The sequence below is a fragment of the Terrapene carolina genome, unplaced genomic scaffold, assembly GCF_002925995.2.
Source record: "Terrapene carolina triunguis isolate 2854851 unplaced genomic scaffold, T_m_triunguis-2.0 Scaffold66, whole genome shotgun sequence".
NCBI classification, from domain to species: Eukaryota; Metazoa; Chordata; order Testudines; family Emydidae; genus Terrapene; species Terrapene triunguis.
This window is the reverse complement of record NW_020664417.1, coordinates 21348822-21375367: the sequence shown is the minus strand read 5'-3', so window position 1 is coordinate 21375367 and position 26546 is coordinate 21348822. Positions and strand designations below refer to the sequence as shown.

At 38.9% G+C, this 26546-nt stretch overlaps 1 protein-coding gene across 1 annotated transcript in view; it reads left to right on the top strand.

Annotated features, from left to right (window-relative positions):
* LRBA (LPS responsive beige-like anchor protein) overlaps positions 1 to 26546 on the top strand; it is a 558096-nt gene that overhangs the window by 483139 nt on the left and 48411 nt on the right. The window contains exon 48 of the mRNA XM_024207579.3: positions 5569 to 5736. Coding sequence (XP_024063347.2) covers positions 5569 to 5736 — 168 coding nt within the window. The remainder of the gene's footprint in view (positions 1 to 5568; positions 5737 to 26546) is intronic.

Here is a 26546-nt window from a genome sequence, read left to right as displayed (position 1 = left end):
AATGTTAGTATCCCATAGCGGCACACCGTATTTAACTCTGGCCTTAATGAGGACTGTCTGTCCTAGTGGTCTGAGTAATCCTCAATGTTTAGCATTCCATGGCCTCAGTTTTATTTTTTAAGTGGGTAAATATTGAGAGAATAATTTAAAAAACACACCAACACCCTTTTAAAAGAAGAGAATTTGTTATGAATATAGTAGATTTATTTTAGGATTATGAATGTTGTACTTTACATTTTTCAGGTTTTGAAAGTGGTTTTGATTTTAGTTATAGTCAAATTGGATTTTTAGTATTATACTCTGGTGTTTTTCTTGAAAATTTAGTTTGTTTTTCCTCGATTCACTTAATTAGAACTTTCAATCAAGAAAAGACTTGTACGTATTTTCCAGGTTTTTTTTTTTATTTGAATTCTCAGCTATTGACATGCTGAAAATATCCTCTAAAATGGATTACCAGATAATATGTCATGTTCTAAAAAAAAAAAAAAAATGACCACGTGGAAAAAACCTTACAATATATATGCTTTGACAAGACTTATTTATGTAAAAGTACTTTTCGTTCACACACACACACTCTCTCTCTCTCTCTCTCTCTCTCTCTCTCTCTCCCTCCCCACAATTAAAACTATAAAAAACAGCAACCAAGCAAATTAAAAATTAATGACTTCAAAATTGTTTAATAAGATAAAAATAGTCAGGAGTCTCATGAGTGACCATAGAGCTACAATGTGAGGCTATAAAATTCTACAAGGCTCAGCAAATGACAATGATGTGAATTAATTTTCTTGCTATCCTGCCAAAACCTTTTAACATTAGAACTTATTTAGTTTCTCTTTTATCTATTTCATCTTAGATAATTTTTGTTTTAAGGGCATATGATTTTATATGTTCACTATGCAAACTGTGTTTCACTATTTTTCATGAGCAAAAATTCCTAAAGGGAATGCAAAGTGAAATATGCTATAATGGTCATATTACACCCATAAAACACATGGGCATGGATAACTACTGTAATATTGTTCTGCAATCTCTTCAGGTTACCAAACATATAAATCTAACAATCTCTTAAAAATTACAGTCTCACCACTTATTCATGGAGCTGCTGGTGGACATCCTGAATTTGCTTCCCTTTTGCAATGTTAGGATAAAAATGTTCTTTTAAATTACATAGATTTAGAATCATAAGTACAGGAAATTAACAAAGGAAAGACGATGGAGATTATTTGTTGTATCATTTACACTATATTAGAGCATTTTTAACATCTTTGTCCACTTGTCAGGACACAAATATGAGGAATAAAAGAAAAGTGAGTAAGATGAACATCAGTATTCAGGACACTGCAGGAAAGGCCAAATATAACATACAATTTCAAAAAGATAAATAAGGTTTTCTGTCATTTTAGGTTAACAGTTGTGGTATTTGGGTGATTATGAATTAGACTTAGAAGAGTGGGATATAATTGAACTTCAAAACTATTTTTATCTTATTAAACAATTTTGAAGTCATTAATTTTTAATTTGCTTGGTTGCTGTTTTTTATAGTTTTAATTGTGGGGAGAGAGTGTGTGTGTGTGTGTGTGTGTGTGTGTGTGTGTGTGTGTGTGTGTGAACGAAAAGTACTTTTACATAAATAAGTCTTGTCAAAGCATATATATTGTAAGGTTTTTTCCACGTGGTCATTTTTTTTTTTTTTTTGGACATGACATACTATCTGGTAATCCATTTTAGAGGATATTTTCAGCATGTCAATAGCTGAGAATTCAAATAAAAAAAAAACCTGGAAAATATGTACAAGTCTTTTCTTGATTGAAAGTTCTAATTAAGTGAATCGAGGAAAATTAACTGAAATTAGCTGTCAGAAAGTCACATTTAAATGAGTGATGAGCTGGTCTGGCAGTAAACATTTAAATGATATAAATTGCCATTTAAGTGTATGGTTTAATGTTTGTCATGCATTAATGTGACATGAGACTGCAGTGACAATCAAGCAGCTTGCTCTAATTTGAACATATTTAGGGCTTTTGTGTGGAGTACACCACACAAATTAAGACAATGGCTGTTTTTATGTGTCAATTTAAATGTTGTTTTCAGACATCGGTTAATGAAACAAACCCATCATTTTTTGTACAAATGCCAGAGCAGTTTCTTAGGTTTTCAGATTAATTTTAACTTCTGCTGTTCAAAATTAGGAATTTCCTTTAAAAGAAAAATGCTCTTAGTTTCTGTAGGTCCCATAGAATAATATTATACTTCTCTGTATTGTTTTATCTGTACTTATTAAAAATGGAACTGAATTGAATTCTACACAAGATTGATAAAGCAAATCCTGCCAGTAATTTAAAGTAGCTGTATTAAATATTTAGAAATATAGTAGATTCATTCTAGATAATACCTTTGAACATGTATTGAACCTAATTCACTTGGTCAAGGATTCATTTTTGTTAATTTAATTGTGTGCTTTCTGTGTATTGGACTGTGAATTAGCCAAGTATTTTCAGAACAGTGTTTTAATCTTCCAGCATGCTGCAGAAAATGGTTCTGTATGTGTATATACAAAGTGTATGTGTTCAGTGGGCAATGGTAAAATCTTTGTTTGCTGCACTGTAATGTTTTCCTGTATCATGATATTTCAGAATTCCCGAAATTTAGAATAGGGAATATGATGTTAAACTTAACTACCATGAGCAGTAAATGTCCACATTTTAATGGCACACTGTCTTTTTATAGAAACCAAAAAATGTTATTATTTTTAAGTATTGAACTATACTACTACTAAACTTAACTGAATTAGAAGCTGGAAGTCCCGTCAGCTGTGGAGAGGGGTGGAGGGTGGTTCATAGTTTTCTTATACCCAAATCAGGTACCCTTCCACCCACCCAGTTTATGGTCTTATATAGTCCTAGAGCAGAAACAGCAGCCATCTAGTTGGTACTTGCTATTGGTACCATATCTGATCTCCCTTAGAGAAATGCCTGCACCCAACCTTTATAGGCTAGCCTCCATCCCTCAAGAGAAAGTTTCTCTCTGCAGGAGACAGACCTATCTGCCTACATCCCACTTACTGTGAGTTGAGAGCTGCTCCATATCCCTGTGTATCCACGTGATGCTACAGTGATAATTCAGCAGCTTGCTCTTTTGAACATATTTAGGGCCTTTGTGTGGTGTGCACCAGATAACCATCAGATGGTTTGGATGGTGGAGTCCTTTGGGTACAGAATTATGTGTCCACCAAGTGAAAGTCAGAGATGGAGTGAACAAATTTTGTCACCTAGAGGCCAAAATGAACTGCTCAATGTATACCAGTGGTATAGGACAGGCAATGGAAAAATTCTCTCTCTGTCTAGGTGAAATGCCTATAACCCAGAAAACAGCTCTCCAAGTCTACCAACTTTGTCCTGTGTGAGGCAAAAATTTCTGGCCACTCCATCTAGATTATATCCCTTAGTAGGTTAGCTAGGTAGGATTTTTTTTAAATTAGCGAGTGAAATTTGGAGGACCTACAGCCCTGAACAAAAACCTTTCTAGTTCTAAGCATTGTTTTGAACCCATTGCCCATTTAAGGAAAGAACTGAATGCTCCAAAGATTGCACATGAAAAAAAGTAGCTCATAGGTATGGCCCACTTTGAGTAATATTGGCCTTTGAATGAGAAGCCAAATATTTTGCTGCCAGTGTACCCACATGACTTCAACTAGCAGTAGATTTTTCCACTTTTGTACTGCCTCCATGTTAATGAGGTCTGGCTTGCCTGTGTGTCTGAAAGATGAGTAGTGCATGAAGAAATCTTACAAATTAATTGACTTCTAACTGAGAAATGCTAGTGGTGGGGTGAATAATTATATATTCACCAGGGACTTTATTGGGTATGAGACTGAGGGAGACCAGATGGAGGTTACCCATAGGCAGAAATGTGAAGGAGATGCTAATATAACCAGTCTTGCACTTCTGTTGGAGCTTTTTGTGATAAACTTGAGGCACGGAGACCATGGAGTACAGGTTCCCATCTGTAAATATGCAACACACTGGTTAAGTCTGTTACAAATGAATCTTCTGATCAGCATAAGAAATTGTGAAATGGTCCCAAAATACTTTCAGTAAGCAAAGAAGTATGATGATAATCTGCTAGTACCACTATGTGAATGGATCTTCCTTAGCTTCTTAGAAGTTGCTGCTTACCTACTCTCCGTGCACTCATGGGTAAATCTGTAGGCACATGTCCCGAGGTGAAATCACCAGCAGGCTTACCTCCCCTTACTTCAAACCTGGGACCTGCACGCCAATATTGCATGCAGTTACCTTGGTATCTCAACAATTCCAGGCAATCTAGTATCTAGATGCTGTCCCAATGACAGGTTTCTTTAAGCTGTATTTTAATTATATATATATATATATATATATTTTTTTTTTCATTTGTGTATGTAATACCTAATATGCATTTTTCTTAATCTTTTAACATTTTTCTTACTATTTTGGCAAAGTATCTTCTGCATGCCACATCTTGAGAAGAGGAAATATCATTTGAACATTTTCTTTAATTTCTATTTTTTAGAGTTATCTGAATTGCTTTCTCTGTCCTGGGTTTTCAAAATTAACTTGATAACTGATGCCTTAGGGAACATATGGTTCTAGAGTAGTATGTTAAATATTAACTGGGTTATATGGGAGAATATTTTGTTATTAATTTGTTAATTATTTGTCTTACTGTAGCTCCGGGAGGCCCCAGTCAAAATTGGGTACCTGTTGTGCCTGGTACCATACATACACATAGTAAAAGACAGTTCCTGGTTCAATAAGGGTATTTCTACACTGCAGTTAAACACCTGTGGCTGGCTTGTGTCAGCTGACTTGAGCTCACGGAGCTCTGGCTTCGGGGCTGTAAAACTGTGCTGTAGACATTTGGGCTTGGGCTGAAGCTCCAGGCTCTGCAAACCTGCAAAGTGTGATGGTCCCAGAGCTTGGGCTCCAACCCAAGCCCAAATGTCTACAGTGCAATTTTATACCCTGCAGCCTGAGCCAGCTGACACAAGCCAACCACGGGTTTAATTGCAGCATAAATATACCCTAAAATTACAATCTTGGACAAGCATAAATATACAGACAAAAGTAATAGCAAACTAACATATATGCAACATGTGTAGTATACAGAACTACTTATTTGCATTTCACCTGATCACCCCCAGTTACTTTAATATCTCCAAATCTCTCAGCCCTCTGTCCACATGTCACAACTGGTCTAAGATACCATACATTCACCCTCCCCATCCCACAGAAAGAGGGGCAGGCTCATTCTGGTTGTTTGTCTTATCCTTGCCCTCTTCATTGATAGGATAAGGAGCAATTCTCCCATCTGGACTTTGAGGGGTGGGGCAGGTGGTCCACATGGCTGGTTATTTCCACCCTAGTATGCTTTTGTACGTGTTAGAAATTTTTGTACACTTTCTAAAATATTAGTAGCATTGATGCAGGGGAACTACTAAAGATGATTTCATGTCCTATTTATGAATATTCAAGTTACTTAAGAAAGGATAATAGCAGAAGTCAGGATAACATATTTTGCATTTTGTTGCAGGCCTTGGAGAGTGAGTTTGTTTCGTGCCAGCTTCACCAATGGATTGATCTAATTTTTGGCTACAAACAGCAAGGGCCAGAGGCTGTCCGATCCCTGAATGTATTCTACTACTTAACCTATGAAGGAGCAGTCAATCTGAGTTCAATAACTGATCCTGTATTGAGAGAGGTAAGCTTGCTTTCAAATATGGAAAGAGAAAACATTTGTTAAACACTGTCATACTCAGAGTGTAATGGATTCTGTTCTGCCTAAGTGCAGCAATAAATTTTCATAGCTCTTGCTTTGTGAGTTTGGTTGGCACAGGCCAGTTGGGAACACAGGGAGACTCAAGTCTGATGACTCTGTCACTGAGGCATACAAAATTAGTGAACATTTCTGCAAATGTTGGCCTTAATCTCTCTGTGTCTAAGTTTCACACACATTGAGCGATGAGGTAAAAGTAAATGTTGAACAATTGTTTAATTTGCTGAGTATTGTCCATCCTTCTGTCCATTCATTCACTGGGTACTGAGTGAGGCAAGAGTCTTGTGAAAAAAGTAATATGAATAATCTTAATTCTGTCTGTTCCTAACTTTTTAGTGTTCAACTTTGCAACTTTAAAAACTTTCTTTTAGCATATTTGAATGTACTATTGCATATATACAGAATACTGTACAGTTATATTCACCATTATTTTTATTTGGCCTTGCCAGGATGTCAAATTAAAATGTAGTGCATTTGTTGATAGAAAAAGGCGAAATACTAAATCCTTAAAATCATTGGTAATACTACCATATATCAGTGTAGTAGAAGTCTTGTATCCAGGTACAACAGCTCCATTAGGAAAAAGCTATTTTCTAAAATATTCCTTAGAACTCCTGCCAAATATTACTTTGTAGGCTCTCAGGAAACAAAGAGTATGGCTTTTGTTAAAAAGTATAAAGTGGATCATGATAGGTTTTGCTTCCTCTATTCAGAGCTGTAAACTAGAAACAAATTTAGTTATAATTATTTTAATTATAGAATAAATGTGACAGTTTATCATGTTTTAAAATAAAATATTTATCACTGAGAACAGATTATTATCAATATACAGTTAAAATAGTTTTTTTTTTTTAAATCGTGGCTCGATATATGCCACAAAGAAGCAAATGAAGAAACATTTAAACTATGAAATTTTCACTTCACAAATGTGAGGTTTGATGTTCACAGTATAATTGTAGACTTACATTAGGCTTCCAATTTTTGTTGCTTTCTATTTGTTGAAAAAGATACTAGGATGGAGACTGGTAGTCATTTCAATCAGTAAATATTCTTCCACATAGCCCTATTGCCCCCTCAAGCTGCACATACAGACAGTCTGAGCTCCAGCATGAATTTGTCTAAGAGGATCATGAAGCTGACTTATATGGGTGTGAAAGCTGATGCAAACATAAAAAGATTTTTCTGTGCTGTGTCTTTGAGCTAAAATCCAGACATCTTAGGGAAAGACATAGTATAAAATTAGGGTCTAGTAAAGTAGGGACTGGAGCGTTTGGCCTGTAGGAAAAATTTATTAACACCTGCATTTGAAACAGTTATTCTTTGAGTAGATGCAGCCATATATTTCATGTAGATGTGTGTGCATCCAGCGTACCAGAGCCAGGGAACTTTGCGTAGTATCTATAGAGGTGGCACTCATGCCCTGTGGCCCCAGTCCCCCTCCCTGAGCCAGATAAGGGCATTGTCTCCCTGACCCCCTCAGTTCATTGTCATTGCCAGTGGCTAGAGTCGGAGCTTTTTGTGGTGCATTCACCTCACACTTTCGGTCTCAGTTTTCTGAGAACTTATCCTGTATATGGTAGTAGTAGTAGTGCCTTAGGTTTAGTTTAGTGTTAGAGTAGTTGGCTGCCCTGTGTGGTGCCCTCACCTGGGTTCAAGCACTGTATGTTGTGGAGGGGCAAAGGTTCTTGTTGTGCCTCAGCAAGGGACACCTCAAAGAGTGGTGGTCCATCTGCAAGGCATCCACAAAGAGGACTCGGTGGCAAGAAACTTGTGGTTGAAGCAGCATCTTCTGGAGCAGGCTGTGGGGCCTGCTTGGGCACCGAGGCCCTTGTCTGATCGGTGGTCACCTTCAGATCCAGCAAGTGACGCAGTTTTATGCTCATGTTCTGGTGTTTCCCCTAAGAGGAAGACTGGTTATTCATCATCTTCTGGTGCAGTGAGGAAAAGGATCCATAAAATGAGTCGGGACCATTTCAGGGCTCGGAGAAACTCCTCCTCATCTTCTAAGAGGAGTGTTGACCGGCATAGTACTCCCTGCGGCACCTGGGATAGAGCATGTCTGTCCACCCGCTCCCTTTACCACGCCAAACGCAGTGACAGCCCCTACCATCAATTCTGATTCCAAGCACAGTGCATGTGTTGAGTCTGGTACTAATGACATTGGCACTGGCACTGACAGTCTCCAAGCCAATGCCTCTTCCGGTGCCAGGTGGAAGTACATCTCATTTGGTACTGCTCGTGCTGATTCCCAATTCTCTTCAACATCGAGGCCACAAATTGTTTGCCCCATCGGGGCAGGTTCCCCCATTGTCACCAAAGAACCTCTGGGACTTCTCAAGATCCAGGTCAGAATTGTCCTTTCCCTTCTCATCAGATAGACACTAGAAAGTGCCCTCGGATCACCATCGGTACCGAGAACGGCATCTGTCCTGCAGTCAGGACAAGGGCTCTGGGCCTAGTACCTTTTGGCCACCAATGACTTATCTGTATGCCCAGTGGCCTCCTTGGGATGCTTCTCGACCTGCTCTAGAACGAGATCACCAGTCCTGCATCTTCACTGCATGCGACCACTGAGCCCATTCCCACTGGACCTCGAGGGTTGTTCCAACAGGATCCTGTGATGCAAGAACAGGACCAATCGTTAGCACAGCAAACCACCTCCTCATACTCTTCAGACAACTCTACCATGTGGGAATCCTTTTTTTCCCTTGATGCCTTTTAAGGCATATCAGGACCTTCTGAGGCATATGGCTGCTTTCTTAGGTATGCAGGCATAACTCCTACAGGAAAATACACATAGCTGCTAGATATTCTCCAATCATCCGCTCTAGGAAGAGTAGCCCTGCCAATAAATGAGGCTCCGTTGGAGCCTGCAAAGGCCGTCTGGAACACCTTAGCTTCATTGTACCCTATGGCGAAGTGTTCAGAGAAATGGTACTTCATTCCCATGCAAGGGTATGAGGGTTTCAACTCCTACCTGGCTCCTAACTTGCTGGTGGTAACTGCAGCAAATGACAGGGCTGGGCAGGGCAGGTGTAAATTCACATCCCAGAACAAAGAGTCCAAGAGGATGGACTTGGTAGGGAAAAAGATTTGTACCTCCTCTTCCCTGCAAATTCACATCATGAACCAGCAGGTGTTGCTCTCTGTCCAATTGACAAAGTCATATTTAGTCTTGTCTAAGTTTACCAGAGAAGTTGCCAAAACCCTCGAGTTAAGAGTTTATGGCATTCATTGCAGAAGTCTGTGTGATGGCCAAGACTTCCTTGCAGGCAGCTCTGGATGAGGTGGATGCCTCAGGCAGATTTATGGCATAGGCTGTGACCATGAGAAAGGCCTCGTGGCTGCAGGACTCAGGCATTGTGTCCAATGTGCAGCAGATCACTGAGGACTTACTGTTTGATGGTCAGGTTTTGCCATACAGTTCCTCTCTATTTCTCATCCCCACCCCTACCATGTCCCTTTCCAGGGACCTCTCTCACAAGATACTGCTCCTAGAGCAGTTTCAGTCTCTACTGGCGTGGGGGCCATAGAGGAGGTTCCCCTGCAGCATCAGTATTTCCTGGTCCCCAAGCCCAAGGGAGTTATATGACCTGTCCTCCACTTCTGCAGGTTTAAAAAATACATCAGATATGTGAAATTCCATAAGGTTACCCTACCAACTTCCTGCCTTGAATCACAATGAATGGTTTGCTGCCCTGGACCTGCAGGATGCTTATTTCCATGTAGCAATCCTCCTGAGCCAGGAGGTGGTTCCTCACATTTGTCATAGCTGGTCAGCACTACCAGTATATTGTACTGCCTTTCAGCCTGTCTTCTCCTTCTCGGCTTCTGCTCTGCAGTAACAGTGCACCTCAGAAAGAAGGGAATTTATATCTTTCCATATCTGGGCTCTGAGTTACTGAGGGTCAAGTCCAGAGACAAAGTCCTACCTCATGTTCACATCACACTATGCCTACTTAATCATCTAAGTCTCATCTTAAATAGCACAAAATCAACATTGGTTCCAACTCAAAGAAGCAGTTAATTGGGGCCCAGATAGATTCTGTGAGTTTGAGTGTGTTTCTGTTGACCAAGTGATTCCAGGTGATTCATCACTTATGTCTGGAGCAACAGTCTGAACCCTCAGCCACAGCCCAAGTATGGTTGAGGTTGCTAGGCCATATGGTTGCATGGACACAGGTATTCCAAAATGCCAGGCTGTGCCTTTGAGTCTGGACTGAGACCCCACTGTGAGCAAAACAACCACCATTTCTTGTTGCCGCTCATGGAGAACATGTTGATTGTTGGAATGGCCCAAACTCCAAAAATGGACCATAAGACTCTGCACTTCAGAGACTACTCGTGATTCACAGAGAAATTTCTGCTGAGGTGATCTGCCAGGTGATTCTGTATCCCAAGTAAGGGATCAGCCACAGGGGTAACGTTTTCCCTGATGCGAAACTGCCAGAGCCTGATCACATCTTGACTTTGGAGTGTGCACACTCCTTGACCGATACTTTTCACCTGAGGTGGGAGTCTGCATTCCTGTATGCTTTTTCTCCAATTCCAATCATCCTGCAGGTCATTCTCAAACTGAAATTGGACTATGCCAACCTCATTCTCATTGCTCCAGCGTGGTCAAGACAGTGTTGGTTTTCCAACCTTCTTGTGTTATCAGTTCAGTCTCTCTTATCCCTTCCTTCATCCCAAACTCCTGACTCAGCATCACAATCAAGTTTTTGCACTCAGCTACCTGCATCTCACAGCGTGGATGCTCCATGGATAGATGAGGAGGAACAATGTTTGGTGGAGGTCCAGCAGGTCTTGCTTAATAGTAGGGACTCCTCCTTACCATACCAAGAACCACCCAAATGAAAGTGGTTCTTGGTATGGTAATTAGCATGAGGAGTTCAACTGAGTCTGGCTTGTATCCAGAACATCTTGGAGTACCTGTTACACCTTCAGTCTTCTGATCTTGTACTTAGTTCATTGAGCGTCCACCTGCTGATGATTTCAGCATTTCATCGACCCATGCTAAGGAAATCAGTGTTTTCAAACTCCATGACAGTGAGCTTCTTGAAAAGAGTCACTCATCTGCACCCACCGGTAAAAGAGCCATTTCCTTTAAGGGGCTTTAATAGTGTATTAGCCACTATTATGGGACTTCCATTCGAGCCTCTGGCAACTTCTTCTTTCTCCCTTCTATGTTAGAAAACTGTCTTCATTGTGGCGATCATGTCTGCGTGGAGAATGTGCGAGTCACAGGCTTGGATGGTGGAGCCTCCTTACGCACAATTTTCCAAAGACATAGTAACTCTGCAGCTGTACCCTAACTGCTTGTTTGAAGTGATTTCACAGTTATATGTCTACCAGTGTCCTTCCCTAAGCTGCATTCAATCCCAGAGAAGCAGCATCTTCACACATTTGATGTCAGGCAATGATTAGCTTTTTGTCTGGATAGAAGTAAACTTTTCCATTCTTCACCTCATCTGTTTGTTTCATATGTGAACCAAATGAAGGGTCAAGCAGTCTCTTCACAGACAGTCTCCAAGTGAGCAACTTCCTGACAGCATATAAAGTGGTCTGGGCTATGCCTCCACAATGGGTACGAGCTCATTCCATGACATCAACGGCATTTCTAAGTGACATGCCTATATTGGACATTTTCAGGGATGCCACTTGTTCTTCTCTGCATACTTTTGCAAACCACTATGCCATTACGGCTGTGTCCAGTTCAGATGCAAACTCTGGTAAGGCATTTGTTCTTCCAGATGGCATGCAGACGTGTATTCCACGACCCTGCCTTCATCTCATCTGCATTGGAGTCTGTACTTGTGATGTTCTGCGTGAAAGAACTGAGGAGGTCAGGGCACTGCTGAATTTATATGGCTAGGGGAGGACCTGTGGCTCCAGGGCATGAGCGCCACCCCATGGGTATTGCTAAGCAAAGTTCTCTGTCTCCGGTGAGCTGAGCGTGCACGCACCTGTATGGAATATACGTTTGCATCACATCTCAAAGAACAACAGTTTCAGGTAAGTAACCATTTTTTTACGTGAGGTAATGGACAGTATTATCTTCACTCTACATTGTCTAGGAAACACCCCCTGGGAAGACTGTTTATCATACTTGAAGTACTAGAAAGATGTAAATGTGAGGTGGAAAACAACCACAAATGCTTGGAATAATTTGTATTGAATTTTTACTGAGTGTTTATTGTGGCTAGTTTTGTGTTATACTGAATCTGTGCAATATAGCTTCCAGTATAAATGGGTCTTTGGATTTTTTTTTTTTTTATTAAAAAAAGAAAATACTGGTTGTGCTAAGATTTTTGTTTTGGCAGAGAAAGCATAAAAATAATCTCTCTGTAAAAGGACATTAAACGTTGGAAATAATAACCGAAGTAGGAGTAATCAGCATAACAGCCTACAACACATTAAACTTTTATGTAGTTTTTAATTTTTCAAGAACAGCTGCATTATCAATATAACTGTGATCTATGTTCGCTTACATTGTGGCCTGGAAAAATCATTTAGGAGTAAAGAAGTGAAAAATGTGGCGTTATCTCAGTTTAAACAGCGACAGCCACTTTACTTAATACATTTCTAAAGATTTTGCTCTTTGATTAACTCTGTTGAATTTGTACTATTCTTATCTGTTCTCATTCTCCTGAGTCTGCTCCTCTTGTTTTTGAGTTACTCCATACTGTCTGCAAGATAGAACTGAGTAGTAAAAAAACAAAAGGAAGGAAAAGAGGAATTTGATCAGAACCAGATTGATGAAGAGACTTCTGAGACTTTTTAGCTAGGGGACAGTGCAATGCGAGTATTATCTAGCAGTATCTGTTCCAAGCTTCATTGGTATTTGAGGTTTCCTCCAGTGCAGCATTTTCCTTTAATATTTTTCAGCTGAGGACAAGATATTCCTTCTGATATATATTTATTTATTGTAATATATAATCTCTGTATTATACTATATTATATATAGGTGTGTATTTTATAATAAAAAAATAGGTCAAGGTTGATCATTTTTGGTATGTGTTCTCAATAGACGTGCAAAGTGAAGTCTAGTGTCATTGCCGATGGTAAGTTATTCTGTCTACTCATGGATGAATATTAAAGTAATGAGAAATCAGATAGTGTATCTATGTGCATAATCATTCTATATCATGTGTTAAATGAATTTATCATGTAACTTTGACAACCACACCTTCTGCCTGCCCAGTAATATATCTCCCCGAGGACTTACACTAACATGCCCAACCTCTGAGCTTCTTCAGTCAGCTGTTGGTTTTTTTTCCTTTAATCATCCTGCCTGAGAAACTTTTTTCTTTTTTCTCCAAAGTTGCCACAGCCAGATGACCAAGATGGGCAGATATCCAATCTGGACCATTAGTGGATTTTGTAAATATAAAAAATGCCATAAACGTAATCCAATTTTTCATTACCCTGCAGATCTAGAATCAAAAGTTTTGTACCATTACAGCAGGGAGATTCCCAGCTTCCTGATGGGCATAGTGCTCCCTTGTAGTTTTGAAAGGGTTCAAGATATTGAACTTTAAATCATGACAAATGTAGGTAGGAAAGGTATTTTAGGTCACAGACTTAAAAGAACTAGAAGCTTATGCATACTCAGAAACGTACAACTTACTAAGAGTTAATGATCTCATGGAAATAGTAGATGTGTATTTAAACCATGGAAATATCTCTAGATATATTGTGTGTCAGAATATACATACCAACATCTATGCCTCATCAGTAACTAAAATGTAAGCCTTATGGTGTATCCTCACTTGTATGCAGTCTGTGTATTGGTGACCTGGTTCATCATGAGGCCACACACACAATAATAGTGGGAGGAACTGAGGAGGAGAGGAGTTTAGGTTAATACAAAATTGCCTTAAAACTCCTAAGCTGCTCCAACTGACCATTATTTTTACAGCCAGTCAGGTTACATATATTACGAGAAGGAAGCATTGGTCTAGGAGGAAAACCTACCTGATTAAAACCATATTTTAACATTCTTGTTTATAATTAAAAATGTAGTACTTTTACATCTCTTCATACTGCTGTGAACAATTTTTCCTGCCATTCTTTCTGCCTATGGGAATAAGGGAAGTGAAGTATTTTGAAAGGCTCTGACTGCTGTAATAGAAATTCTTAAAATAAAATGCAAACCATGGGCCACATGTTACCTTCTGGCAGATAGACCCAAGGGAATGAAAAACATGCATAATTTCAAGGCAAATCTCTGGTTGGGGTTGGACAAGAGGGAGAATTTGAGCCAGTGCAGGGAAGAAAGGGGCCACAGCCAGGAAAACCAAATGAATCTGTTGGCATATCATTGCACACCCTAACCTGTCCTTCTAGGGGACCATGTTCCACTCACCTAACTCTTTGTACCAACATTGCCATTGACTAATCCCTGTGCTTGCACATCTCTCTTAGAGAGGATACAGGTGCACAGGGAAATTACTGCTCAATCAACCAGCAGTAACCACCAGCTAGATCTTCACTGGGAAATCTATAATCTGCTAGTGGGGGTATGTTGCATTTAGTGCCTGCTGTTGGCCCTGTCTTGAGAACCCTGTGTAGATCTGTGGAGTCCCAGATCCATATATTTGTTGAGAAAGGGCTTCCTTAGTGCCTGGATGCAAGAAGCAGTTTGCCACAGTGGTGCAGTTAGCCTCCTTCCACCGATTTGGTGAGTTTTCTGCACTGTTTCCTTGCTTCCTATCACAAGTGCTATTCTGTGCCCATAATGTTTGTACAAGAATGAAAAATTATAAGTGATTGAGTCCTTGCAATCAGGCAACTGATCAGCGGAGTTTCAATATTTGCTGATTTGTACCAAGAAGTATGAGATGATCATGAAATATTACCTCATAGGGTATGTTTACACAGCAGTTAAAAACCTGTGGTTGGCCCATGCCAGCTGACCCAGGCTCATGGGCTCAGGCTAAGAATCTGTTTAATTGCAGTGCATTCAGACTTGGGCTCTAGGACCCTGCAAGATGGGAGGGTTCCAGAGCTGAGGCTGTGGCCTGAGTCCAAATGTCTACATCACAATTAAACAGTCCCTTATCCCAACGCCAGGATAGATGGCATGGGCTAGTCACAGGTATCTAATTGCAATGTAGATATACCCTAAGTCACCTTTAAGAGTGTGGCTGAAATAGTGTTACTACATCTGATATTTCTTGGGCAAAATGAGCTAAAAACACCCCAAAAGTTATGGAGTTGGACTATTAACATCCAAACAAACACCATCTGTCCAACATAGGTAATATGTTATTTGAGACTGATGCAAGATCAAAGGGGCTTTTATTAAATATGATACAGCAGTTATTAGAGAGGGGAAATAACAAAGATTGCTTCCTTTCCCTTCCCAAGTTAGAGCACTAATACAAACATTAATGATAACTATACAAATACAATGTAGGACTCTATGACTAATATGATAATGCTAGGTCACACTTTTACTTCAAAACCCTCAACTGCTTAACAAGAAGGGATAATGGTGTGATAGTGTATTATGGAGAAAGGGATGAGAGAGCTAACAGCTTGCAGACACTGAACTAGAGAAATGTGGGCATCATTGTTTTTGATGCCTCTTCTGAAGCGTCAACGGTTTGAGCCCATTTGGACAAGACTAGGCAGTGGCGCTGGAACATTTTAAATAGTGGGGGTGCTGAAAGCCAGCCCCCTTTCCCCTGTCCACTCCCCCCCTCCTGAGCTGAGCTCGGGAGCAAAGTCTCAGGCGCAGGGCCGGCAGCCAGGAACCCGGTGGTGCTGCAACACCCTCGCACCCCTAGTTCCTGCACCTATGGGCTAGGGAACTATAGTCCTAGTATATTGGTACTGTTTCTTTTTGAGTTAATTCCATCTCCTCTTGGTTTTTGAACACACATTGTTTTATTTAAGCTATTTTGGATCTTAGACTGTTTCAGGAATATTCCACTACAGTTCATCCCAGGGAGAGAGGTAAAATTATCCTTCTTCTCTGAGGAGATCTAACAGTGTGTGAATCTACATGTAAGCCACACTCAGGGTTTTTGGTTAAAAGTCCTATTCTATACATAACTAAGACGATATAAATCTTTATCATTATCAAAATGTCACATGTAAATCATAGTAAATACAAGCAAAGTGGACTGAAAAACTGAATCAAAATGATTAAAAACATAAAATCAATAACTCAAATTCTTTTCAGTAAAAAAAAGTTTTCCTCTTTAGACTAAGGTGGCTCTATTGATTGCATTTCCTCCCTTGATTGAGACAGCAACACTTTATACATGAAAGGTAATCTGGATAATAATAAGAGGTCCAGCTTTCTCCATTCCATTGAATATTGGTATTGATTCCTTGCAGACTCAGAAGTTTCAAAAATCATGAATTATAATCATCAGAGATAATCAATGTGGACAGAGTATTTGACATGTTTTTTGAATGTGCCTATTGTAATTGTACATCTAGAGAAAATAATTCTGTTTTTTTTCCATCTTAAAAAGAAAGAAACCTGTGCCACATCCATAATGAGCGGTGGCACTGAAATTTAGTCCTAGATTAGGGTTCAGTATCATCTGTGGGTAGGTTTTATGCATCTTAGATCTTCCCCTCATAAGTGAAATTTTTATTTTTAAATATTTACAGTTTGAGAGCCTTCTGTGCTTTCCAAAAGGAGCAGCAGCAGTGTTTAGTTTACATGACCCCAGTTTCATGACAGCAGTAGCAGATCTTGATATCTTATCCCAGGGAAAGCATTTCTGGCCTCCCTTTTGGTTACATTCATGGTGGGAGTTAATAGCATATTTCAGCTCTAACTCAGCTGGAGAACACAGACAGCAGTGAATCTTTCACAAAGTATAAACACAATTTGTATTTATAGCATAGTTAATGTTTGCTAAATAGTTGGGAAAATTATCTGCATGTCTGTTTTCAGCAGGTGGGGCACAATCTTTTGTTGTGGCTGCAGTGGGTTTTAAAAAATGGAATAAAGTGATTACACAACATTGTAATGGAATAGTAAATTTAAAAGTGGTGAATACAATAAGTGAAGAATTCATGCAGACACAGTTCAAAGTATTGTAGAAACAATCTTTGAAGCATCACTGGCCAGAAGTGTGCTGCACAGATGGTATATTTGACATAGTGCAGCACAGGAACTGTGTGTGAAAAGCCAAATAAATGTTAAGGATTAGTCTAGTTTTAATTGAAAACCAGCATTAAAAAATACCATAAAATGGTGCCAGATTTAAAAAGAATATAATCAAAACCAAACACATTGTTTTCATGACCAGCCAGAGACTGACTTGTCAACAGTGCTGTGTGTTGGACTCTGATCTCTTCCTCTGAAGCCTTGTGGAGAGCAGTCCTGTTGCAGAGGTAATGATTTCATGGGGAGGAGGGAGATGAATGATTTGCTGTACAAGTCCCTCCTGCTGGCCAGGCCACAAAGGAAAAGATTATTCGTCATGCTTGGTGGGTAAATGCTATTGTGATATCAAGTCAGGACTGAGAAGTACTAGGGGTGGGGAATCTTCCAGGTCAACTTTCAGTTGTGGCAATTGAAAAACATTTTCTTTGGAGCTTGGGGAAATTTAGTTTTAAATGTAAAACTCGTATATTTAATTGAACTATAAACATTTTTACTCTGGTAAAGTGAGCATTACTAATGTAAGAACATAAGATATGCCCCATGATTTGGACATTTTTCAATCAACTCAAGTATACTGGCTCAGTCCGTGGCCAATATGTGGTGCTTCTGAGTAAGCAGACCTAATGAACTTAGGCAAGAGTGTACACCTGTGTCTGGGAGTTGTGACTCATAGACTTTAAGGCCAGAAGGGACCATCATGATCATCGTCTGACCTCCTGCATGTCACAGGCCACAGAACCTCACCCACCCAGTTCAGCAGTAGGCCCATAACCGCTGGCTGAGGTACTGAAGTCCACAAATGTTGATTTAAAAACTTCAGTTTACAGAGAATTCACCATTTACTGTAATTCAAACTAGCAAGTAGCCCATACCCCATGCTGCAGAGGAAGGCGAAAAACCTCCAGGGTCTCTGCCATCTGACCTGGGGAAAATTCCTTCCTGGCCCTGAACATGTCAGCCAGACACCTGGGAAAGAATTCACTGTAGTAACTCAGAGCCCTCCCCATCTAGTGTCTGATCTCTGGCCATTGGAGATGTTTGCTAACAGTAGTTGCAGATGGGCCTGGAAGCAACATCAGCATACCACCCCCTCCATAAACTTATCAAGCTCAGTCTTGAAACAAGTTAGGTTTTTTGCCCCCGCTGCTCCCCTTGGAACCCTGTTCCAGAACTTTATTCCTCTGATGGTTAGAAACCTCCATCTAATTTCAAGCCTAAACTTGTTGATGGGCAGTTTATATCCATTTTTTTTTCTTGTGCCAACATTGGTCCTTAATATTGACTTGCTTTCTGCAGGCAACATTGTTATGTCGTAAAGAATGAGTTGTAGTTGCCCTTGACTTAACTTCAATAATAAAAACAACCCTTTGGACTCTGAATATTTGCTTTATTCTTCATTCTGTAGTGCATTTACCTTGGTTCTATTCTTCTATTATTGTCACCATCCAGCAAAAAAGAAGGGCGTCCTTTTAGAGCCAGCTAAGAGGTCTGGTGTACAAGGAGTTCAAATAATATCCCAACACTACTGCTCTACACTTGGGAGTAGCAAAGCTTTTGGAAAGTATGGAGCTCATGTAAATTAGCTCTTCAACTCTGAGTGCTTGTTTTCTCAGCCCTGTGTAAAATTCAACAGGGGTAGAAATCTTCAGCCCAACCAATTCTCTCACCTCTTCCTGCTTGATCTGTCTTGTGGAGCTATCAGTACAGGACAGGGCTTCAGACCCCATAGACTCTTCATTCCTGCCTGGCTGGTGAGTTTTAGATATTCACAATATATTTTTTGCCAGTTTTAAATAAGGCAATAACCCAGAATGTTGCCTGCCTGTCCAAAAATGATGAATATGTTCTAATTTCCCCCACTTTTTTCAACTGGCAGGAGTGATGAATATGGGAATATCATAGCCACATACTGCCTCTATCTCTAAGATCAAACACTCTGGGAGAGTTCTATGTAACATTAGACTGACTTCTTGTTATGTCAGCATTCTGGGGTTATTTTCATTCAGTTTAAAATGTGACCTAATCAAAATTGGTGTAAACTTCAAAAATAATAAATAATATAAACAATAAAATGATATTAAAATATAAATAATAAAACTTCAAGAAATAATCATGACATTACATTACCTTTGTTTGGTATATTTTCCTTTTAAATTGTTCATTATGAATGAAAAAACTGACTTATGAAGACTCTGGTTGTATGTGCATACCCAGTATTCATTATTTTGTTTACAAAAGCAATAATATTTTAGTGCATCAGGGAAGAACCTGTTTCTTGAGTGAGGAAGTCACTCATACTGAAGATGTTCATCCCCATGCAGTTTCCATACTGGAAATCATACTGGGCGGAATCACAGTTAGATGTATTTTATCAGATGATAAAAACAGTTAATTCAGGGCAGGTGAAAACTCTGTCCAACATTATAAAATAAAAAATTATAGCTATCCAAACATTTGCAATCAAGATGTTAAACTATCAAGTAATGCAGATGCGAGATTAAATAATTGTATTACTCTATTTACCAAAATGTTCGACTTTTCTTAGTTTGTTGTCTTTAGCTTTCACAGATTCTGAAAAGTCTGAAGCTGCATGTTAATGGCTAGTATTTGTACGTACAGCTGTGTAAGAACTGGAATTTCCAGTTTGTAGAAAATTCTGCTATTTCAACATTTGTTTTTGTCCAAATCAGAATGAAAAATGGAACAAGAAACCAAAAGAAGCTCAAATAAAGTAAAATAGTCCATCGATGGGGCAATGGTGACGAGATTTAGTGCACAGAAAATGTAAATATTTGTGGGAATGTTGCAAACTACATTGCGAGATTAATGATCACATTTTGACTTTTTATTTTATACCTTCTAAAATAAAATTTCAGAACAAAGTCATTTCAAAACAAAAAATCAAAATGTTCCATTCTGATAAGGTCAAATGTTTTTGACCTTCTGTTTTTGACAGAATGTTTTGACCTTATTGAAATCCTTCATTTCAGTTTTTTCGAAAGAAAAACAATGTTTCAATTTTAACAAATCATCTTCTGATGAAAACATTTTCTCTCGGAAAAATTTCAACCAACTCTAGTTGTAACTAGACTCGGACAGTTCTTGGGATGCCCAGGACTAAGAGTCACCCCTCCCCGTATCACCCCCAGCCATAGGGAGACTTGCTGGTGCTTAAGTGGGTGTCAGCTCCCTGATACCACCAGACTGATAGCCACCCAAACAATCTCCTCTGGGCTATGCCAGCCCTTATATTGCCCTTGCAAGTTAACAGTAGGTGTATTGGAGTCCCCAAACCCCTTTGAAACATTCCCCTGTAGTATCCATGCCTTTATCCACTGAACACTCACAGTAATACTAGGTTTGCTGACTCCAAGGGAACAACCCAAATATCCTTTGCAGCATTTCAATCAAGCGTGGTTGAGATTCTGTTTTCATGAATGTAAATGCGCTGTTGGTTTACTACTTAGGTTCAGGATAAAAGTGTGTCTTCTTTGCCTTCACCTTATGTTCTCCAAAGTTCATTGTTCCTAAGAGTCAGTATGGCACTCCCCCAACCCCCCAGATTATTCTCTGGTGTGCTGCCTTCCTAGTGACTTCACAACCCCCCACTGATTTTGTATGTAAATGATTCCCCATTGTGTTAATTTACAAAGCTTAATTTACATGTGGACCGATGGAGACAGATGATAAACATCTTTTGTATGGCAGAAACCTGTTTGTCAACGCTGCAATGATACAGGTTGCAGGAACATATTTTTAGTATACATACATAACTCCTTACATGCATTTCACGACAATTTGTACATGCATTTCGTGAAAATAATTGTACATGCATTTCACGACAATATTTCATGGCAACCAGTGAGATCCTGGCTTTTATTTAAGACCTCACATAATATTCTTTGGTGAACCAGAATTTACATATCAGGATATTCTTGTGACCCCATTGCTAATTGGCATTGAGGGATTCTTAGGGTCACATAGATGTATTGTATTTAAGAAGCATTTTTTTTTGGTATTTTCTTGAACCATGTAAAAGAATGGTTTTCATTAAACTGAGTGATTAATACTAGAAATTAGTAAGGTCTTGGGGTTTCTTACCTGCACCAACTATGTTATGGATGATGACGTACATTTTTTAAGAAGAGCAAAAGGTGTGACTGTTAAATATAGATAGATAGATATGGTGATCACTAATCTCCTGATGCAGTCTGCCCCACTCCCACAAATATTTATATTTTTGTGTGCACTAAATCTAGTCACTCTTGCCCCATCTATTGGTTTTTTACTTAGTTTCTTTTGGTTTCTTGTGCCATTTTTGTCAGTCTCTTTGAAGTACTACCAGACTCATTTTTCTAGTTCTACTTTTTTATCTGCTTATTTCCAGTAGCCAGAGATTTAGGTGTTTTGAATGAGCACATCAGCGTTCCAGACAGAGATACTGTTTGAAATTATCCATGAACCCAGTGCCTCTGAACATTATTGAGTGACATTTGTTTCTCTTGGTTGTGTCTGCTCTGACTAACTGGTTTCTTTCAGATTGGCAGCTGGGATTACACTGTAGTAGATGGACAGCTGCATGAACTGGAGATTGCAGTGAGGCTGTGCTAGGCCTCAGTTTAATATGCCTGGAATGTATAAGCTCAGATTGGAGCAATTTATGTGACCCTGATGGGGAAATCTATTCATATTTTCACAAACTGTGATTATTTCCTGTTTTACCTCAATGACTGCCATGTAATTAGATACAATAGTCTACTAATAATTTGTCTAGCTAAAAATATATAACTTTCTCATATATGGTTGCTTTTTCACAGCAGACGTTTTAATGTATTTTAAAGTATGCTTAGTGTTTTTTACAAACTGCTGAGTACATCATCATACTTTTCTTTCCATTTCAGTTACAACATACATGCTTATGTACAGCTCTTTGATACTAACAATACCAGGTATAAGAAAAAGCACCCAACAATGCAAAACTTTTTGAAAAAATATTTAGGCCTTAATATTTAAGGGTTGAAAAATAATACACAACTAGTAAAGTTAGTAGTTTCCCAAGAGGCAAATACAGAAACTTTTCTGAGCTAAGAGAAATAATTGGAGTTTCTATAAAATCTTTATCTAAGGCAACACCAAGTATGTGGTGTGATTTGGTTGGGTTTTAATTTAGTTATGTTTTTGTTTTTAGAATGTAAGGAATTTATGCTACAATCATTGTGGTCCATTTGACATTAGTTAGTTTTCATTTCTGCCTTTTGATAGTGCTTTCGTATGTAATGTGGCTTGCGCAGTTGTTTTAAAGCATTTTATCCCCAATGCAGAATGTCAGCCATAGACTTTGGGCATTTGTAATATTTTAATAAGTGTATAGCTGTTTGATGAGAGTGTTGTTACTAATGAGCTCTTAGAGGTTATCAGGAGGGTTTGAACATGGTTTCCACATCCAAGCACAGACCTCTATTATTTGAACTAAAATGGTTAACTCAATTACCTGGCATCAGTAGCAGGCTGTTATCCTCTATGTTGACTAGATACTGGAGGGAGGACATAACACATGCTTTATAAGAATGTCACAAAGCTATGGAGAATACAGTGTAGCTCTTGATCTGTCATCATTTCTTTCCCCCGCCCCTTTCTTTTTTATGCTTGTTAGAGTTCTACTCAAAAATATGTAAATATGTAAATTCTGCATTCTTTTTAAAACAGCAAAATTGGGTGAATAGTTAAGCTGTTCCAGGTAAAGGAATTGTGATTATTAAAATAAAAGGACTGAGTTACTAAAGTTACTAAAGACCAAGTGTAGTGTATCACCAGGGCCAGTACACAGCAAATATACTGCTTATTTCTGCCAATTATTGACAGTTGTGATCTGGTAGATTTAAGATCTAATAAGGGAGAGGACATTCTCCTCTTTAATCTTCAGCCTGTTTCCAGCACATTTATCAAATTGTTGTGAACCATGCTTGTTCTCCATGGTTAATGTTATCTAGATTATAGTACGTGAGGAATTTAACTAAGAACCTTAACTTAGAACCTTTAAGTAACTATCTGATCAGAATGGTTTTTCAATCACTGTTATCAAAGCTTGATTTTAATCATGATCCCAGAGGGGAGCAAAGCTAGTCAGTCAGCCATTAGACCACTGTTTCACTGTCTGAATGGAAACCTGTCCAATATTCAGTGTTCTCTAGTGCTGTTAAGCAACATTTGGGTGGAAAGAAAGGAAAAGCAAGCAATCATAGTTGCATATTGCTCAAGCCAATAGAAATCACTGAGGAACATGTGCGTAAACCTTTTTGAATATCCAGTGATGAGGTAAGGGAGGCAAAAAGCCAAAGTAATTACTTTTGCAAGCACTTTTGTATCCTGAGCATAAATGCTGGGTGGAAAGACGAAGGATGAACCCAAAGCCTTTCCTGGACTTAACACATGCTTGATGTTATTTCACCTAGTCTTTCAAATGTTCGGCATAGTATCCTACTGGCATAGTAGTAACTGAAAATGCTTGCAGTTAGCTATATAAAAGCACACTTTCAGAAAGTGGTCTCCAATTCTGCCTGTCAGTGCATTATCATATAATAAGACTAATAGGAGTGTAACTATTGTAATTGTGCATGCAAAATGGGGTGCACATTTTCACATGGACATGCTGTGCTGACGAACTCATAGACAATTTGTTGCTACGGTATGTGACTGAGTGTGCACTCTATAACTGATAAAACCCAACTCTTGTTTCCATTAGGGACTTTAAATCTGAAGATAATCTAAAGTTATAACTTGCTTTTTCATTTGAAGGGCCTTCATCATTTTCATGATTTGAGTTTAAAACTTTAGAGCTTCTTGCATTCTTTCTCTTTCTCTGTATTCCTCCATTTCCCCCTCCACCCTCCTCCACTCTCATATTCAGTTTTATAGTTTTCAGACATAAACATGAAAAAAGCAATTTTGACTCAGATTCTGAGTGTTTCTGCAAAGAAAAGTAACAAACATCTGTTTTTACCTTAACTATATCCATGTGTTCAACCCCCACCCGCTTCCCAAAATAATTTACAGCCATACTTGGTGGGTACTGCATACTATTAAATTAACTTTTTTCACAGTTAGATTAGGGAAAGTGTCCAGAGACTGGAAATATTGGTGTTAAACAGTAGCAAAAAACTACATTTTAACCAAGCTAAATCATCATTTGTTTTTCTCTTCTCTCTTCCTCTCTCTTAATTTTGCCAAAGAAAGAGGTGGGGGAGAAAAGAAAAGATTGGGAATATATAGCAAATGGTTACCATTATAAACAAATGGAATTCGCTGACTGGTGAAATTTTGCTCATAATACTTGTGTTTATAAATTAATTTATAGGTTTTCTAATTAATGTGAAAAATCCTTTGTGATATAAATAAGTGGTTTGAGAGACATATCATGTGGATTGTTGTAAAGGATTTGTATCACTTGTTTCACTTTATTACTATGTTACAGCATCTGGAACAATTATGACCATACCTAAGTTATTTGTTATAGAAGATTAACAGGAAGAAGCCTATTTTACTAAGATATTTGAGAAGCAGTGAAATAGAATGTTGGACAATGCTATCTTTTACTTTGTTGTATGCAACATGTCTTCAGAGATAAAAATGTGTGGTACTAACAGATATTTTTCAAACAAAGGTTGTTCCTTTCCAGTTACGTGACGCCTTGGAGAAAGTTTCACCATGTTAGCTACACAAATTTCATCGTACTTAATGAATAAATTATGGGAGCTTGATAACTAATATCTCACAACGAAAGCTTTATCCTAAAGTATTCTAAAACTATAATTGTGAAAATATTTTAAATTATCTGTCATCATTTCCTTAAATTCTATTTACAATAGGTAATATCCATAATTGTCCACATTACTGTATGCCATGGAGAGATTTAGCAAGAACACATATCATCCCGCTGTCAATGGAGAAGAGGAAGTCATCCATCAGCATGACTAAAGTCATTATCAAAATTGCCCAGGAAAGTGAGGTTATATGCTGAGCTGTAATTTGCTAGATCCAGAAGGTCAGGTGATGACTTCTTCACTACTGGCTAAACAGTTGCATGCTCTAAGATGAGTAGTAAGTTTTCCACTTCAAAAGAGACATTAATTATCTGTCAGTAGAGGCTACATGTGATCCTGGCTGATCTTCCCTTACCATGGGGAGCAGAAGTCTGAGTTGCAACTCATGGCTAAAATGCCCTGTACTACTTCAAGTGTCTCTTTTGCTATGTGAATGGGAAAAGTAAAGACTGATTCCAGTCCTGACATCATACATTTCCTGTTGTTTGGGAAGATCATCCTGGATTCAGTTGATCTATGCTATGCAATAGCTTACAGTTCTTCAGACCATGTGATGCTGGCTTCTGGAATGATTTTTGGAGGCAACTAGGGATTATGAAGTGACTCACTGTGCTGAAGAGCTCTCCTAGTTGTAGTTAAAAGGCTGCAGATGTTTGAAAATAAAACATTTCTTTGCCTTCCCTCACAGTTGTGGAAAAGGAGTGCAAGCATTTCTTGTGCTGAAGTCTGTCTGCTACTGCCTTCAGTTTACACATCAGTGCCCAAATTTTCTTTCCTCCTTTTTCACTTGTCCCAGATCTTCAGAGAACATAGAAATAGGAGAAAAGAGATCATTTGTGGTGTCAGTGTGTCTATGGCTGTTGTACTGTGTGTATGGTTATAGTATTTCAACAGATCTTGTTCTCCTTGGCTATTTGGTAGGGCATGACTTTAATATTAATTTAGGTGGCTCCATAAACTAACTAACAGGGCTGTTGCACTTTTTGGGTATTTGGAATTTTGTCTTTGGTTGGAGGAGGAAATGTGCCTGGCTCAGGATAGGGGAGCTATTTCTTTGTGAACTCCTAATCCATAGATCAGGTCTAGTGTGTGCCAGGTTGTATGAATAGTCCACAAATTGCCTGGAGTTTGATAGGAGATTTTGGGCCATAGCCTCAGGGAAGTGTGTGTGTGGGGCTGCATGTAGTTTGAGGTCTTCCAGGGCAATGATCCTTGACAAGGTCACCTTCATAATGATCAGCATCTCTGTCCATTCCAACAGGAAACCTTTTGTTTGGAGGTCTGTAGATTAGAAGGATGTAAGTCTGACTTTTGTTTGTTGACATGCAGGTTGAGTGGATATATTCAAATAATTTTTGCAGCTCCTGGAGATCCTCTTCTGCATTTTAAGGCTGGATGGGAAGAGGATGGCTGCCCTGCCAGTGCTCTTTTGTATTATGGGAGTGTGATATCTTAAGTATCCTGAGAGGATTGTGTGGGTCAACAGTGGATATACAGTGTTGTCTAACAGAGTTCCTGTGTTGCTGAGTGAAGGTGGGAGTCTTAACTGCTATGTGGTCTTGACTGGAGAATAGGTGCTTGACCACTGATCATTTCATTGATCATTTTAAAGGTGTGAATTAGTGCAGTTTTGTTCAGTGTGGTCTTGTGTGTGGTGGCTGTAGGTGGAGTGTGCTGCATTTGTAGTAGATATTTTCTTTTCTTACTTGTTGGTTTCTGTTTCCAGTACTTTGTAGGCAGGGCCGGCTCTGGCTTTTTTGCCGCCCCAGGCAAAAAAG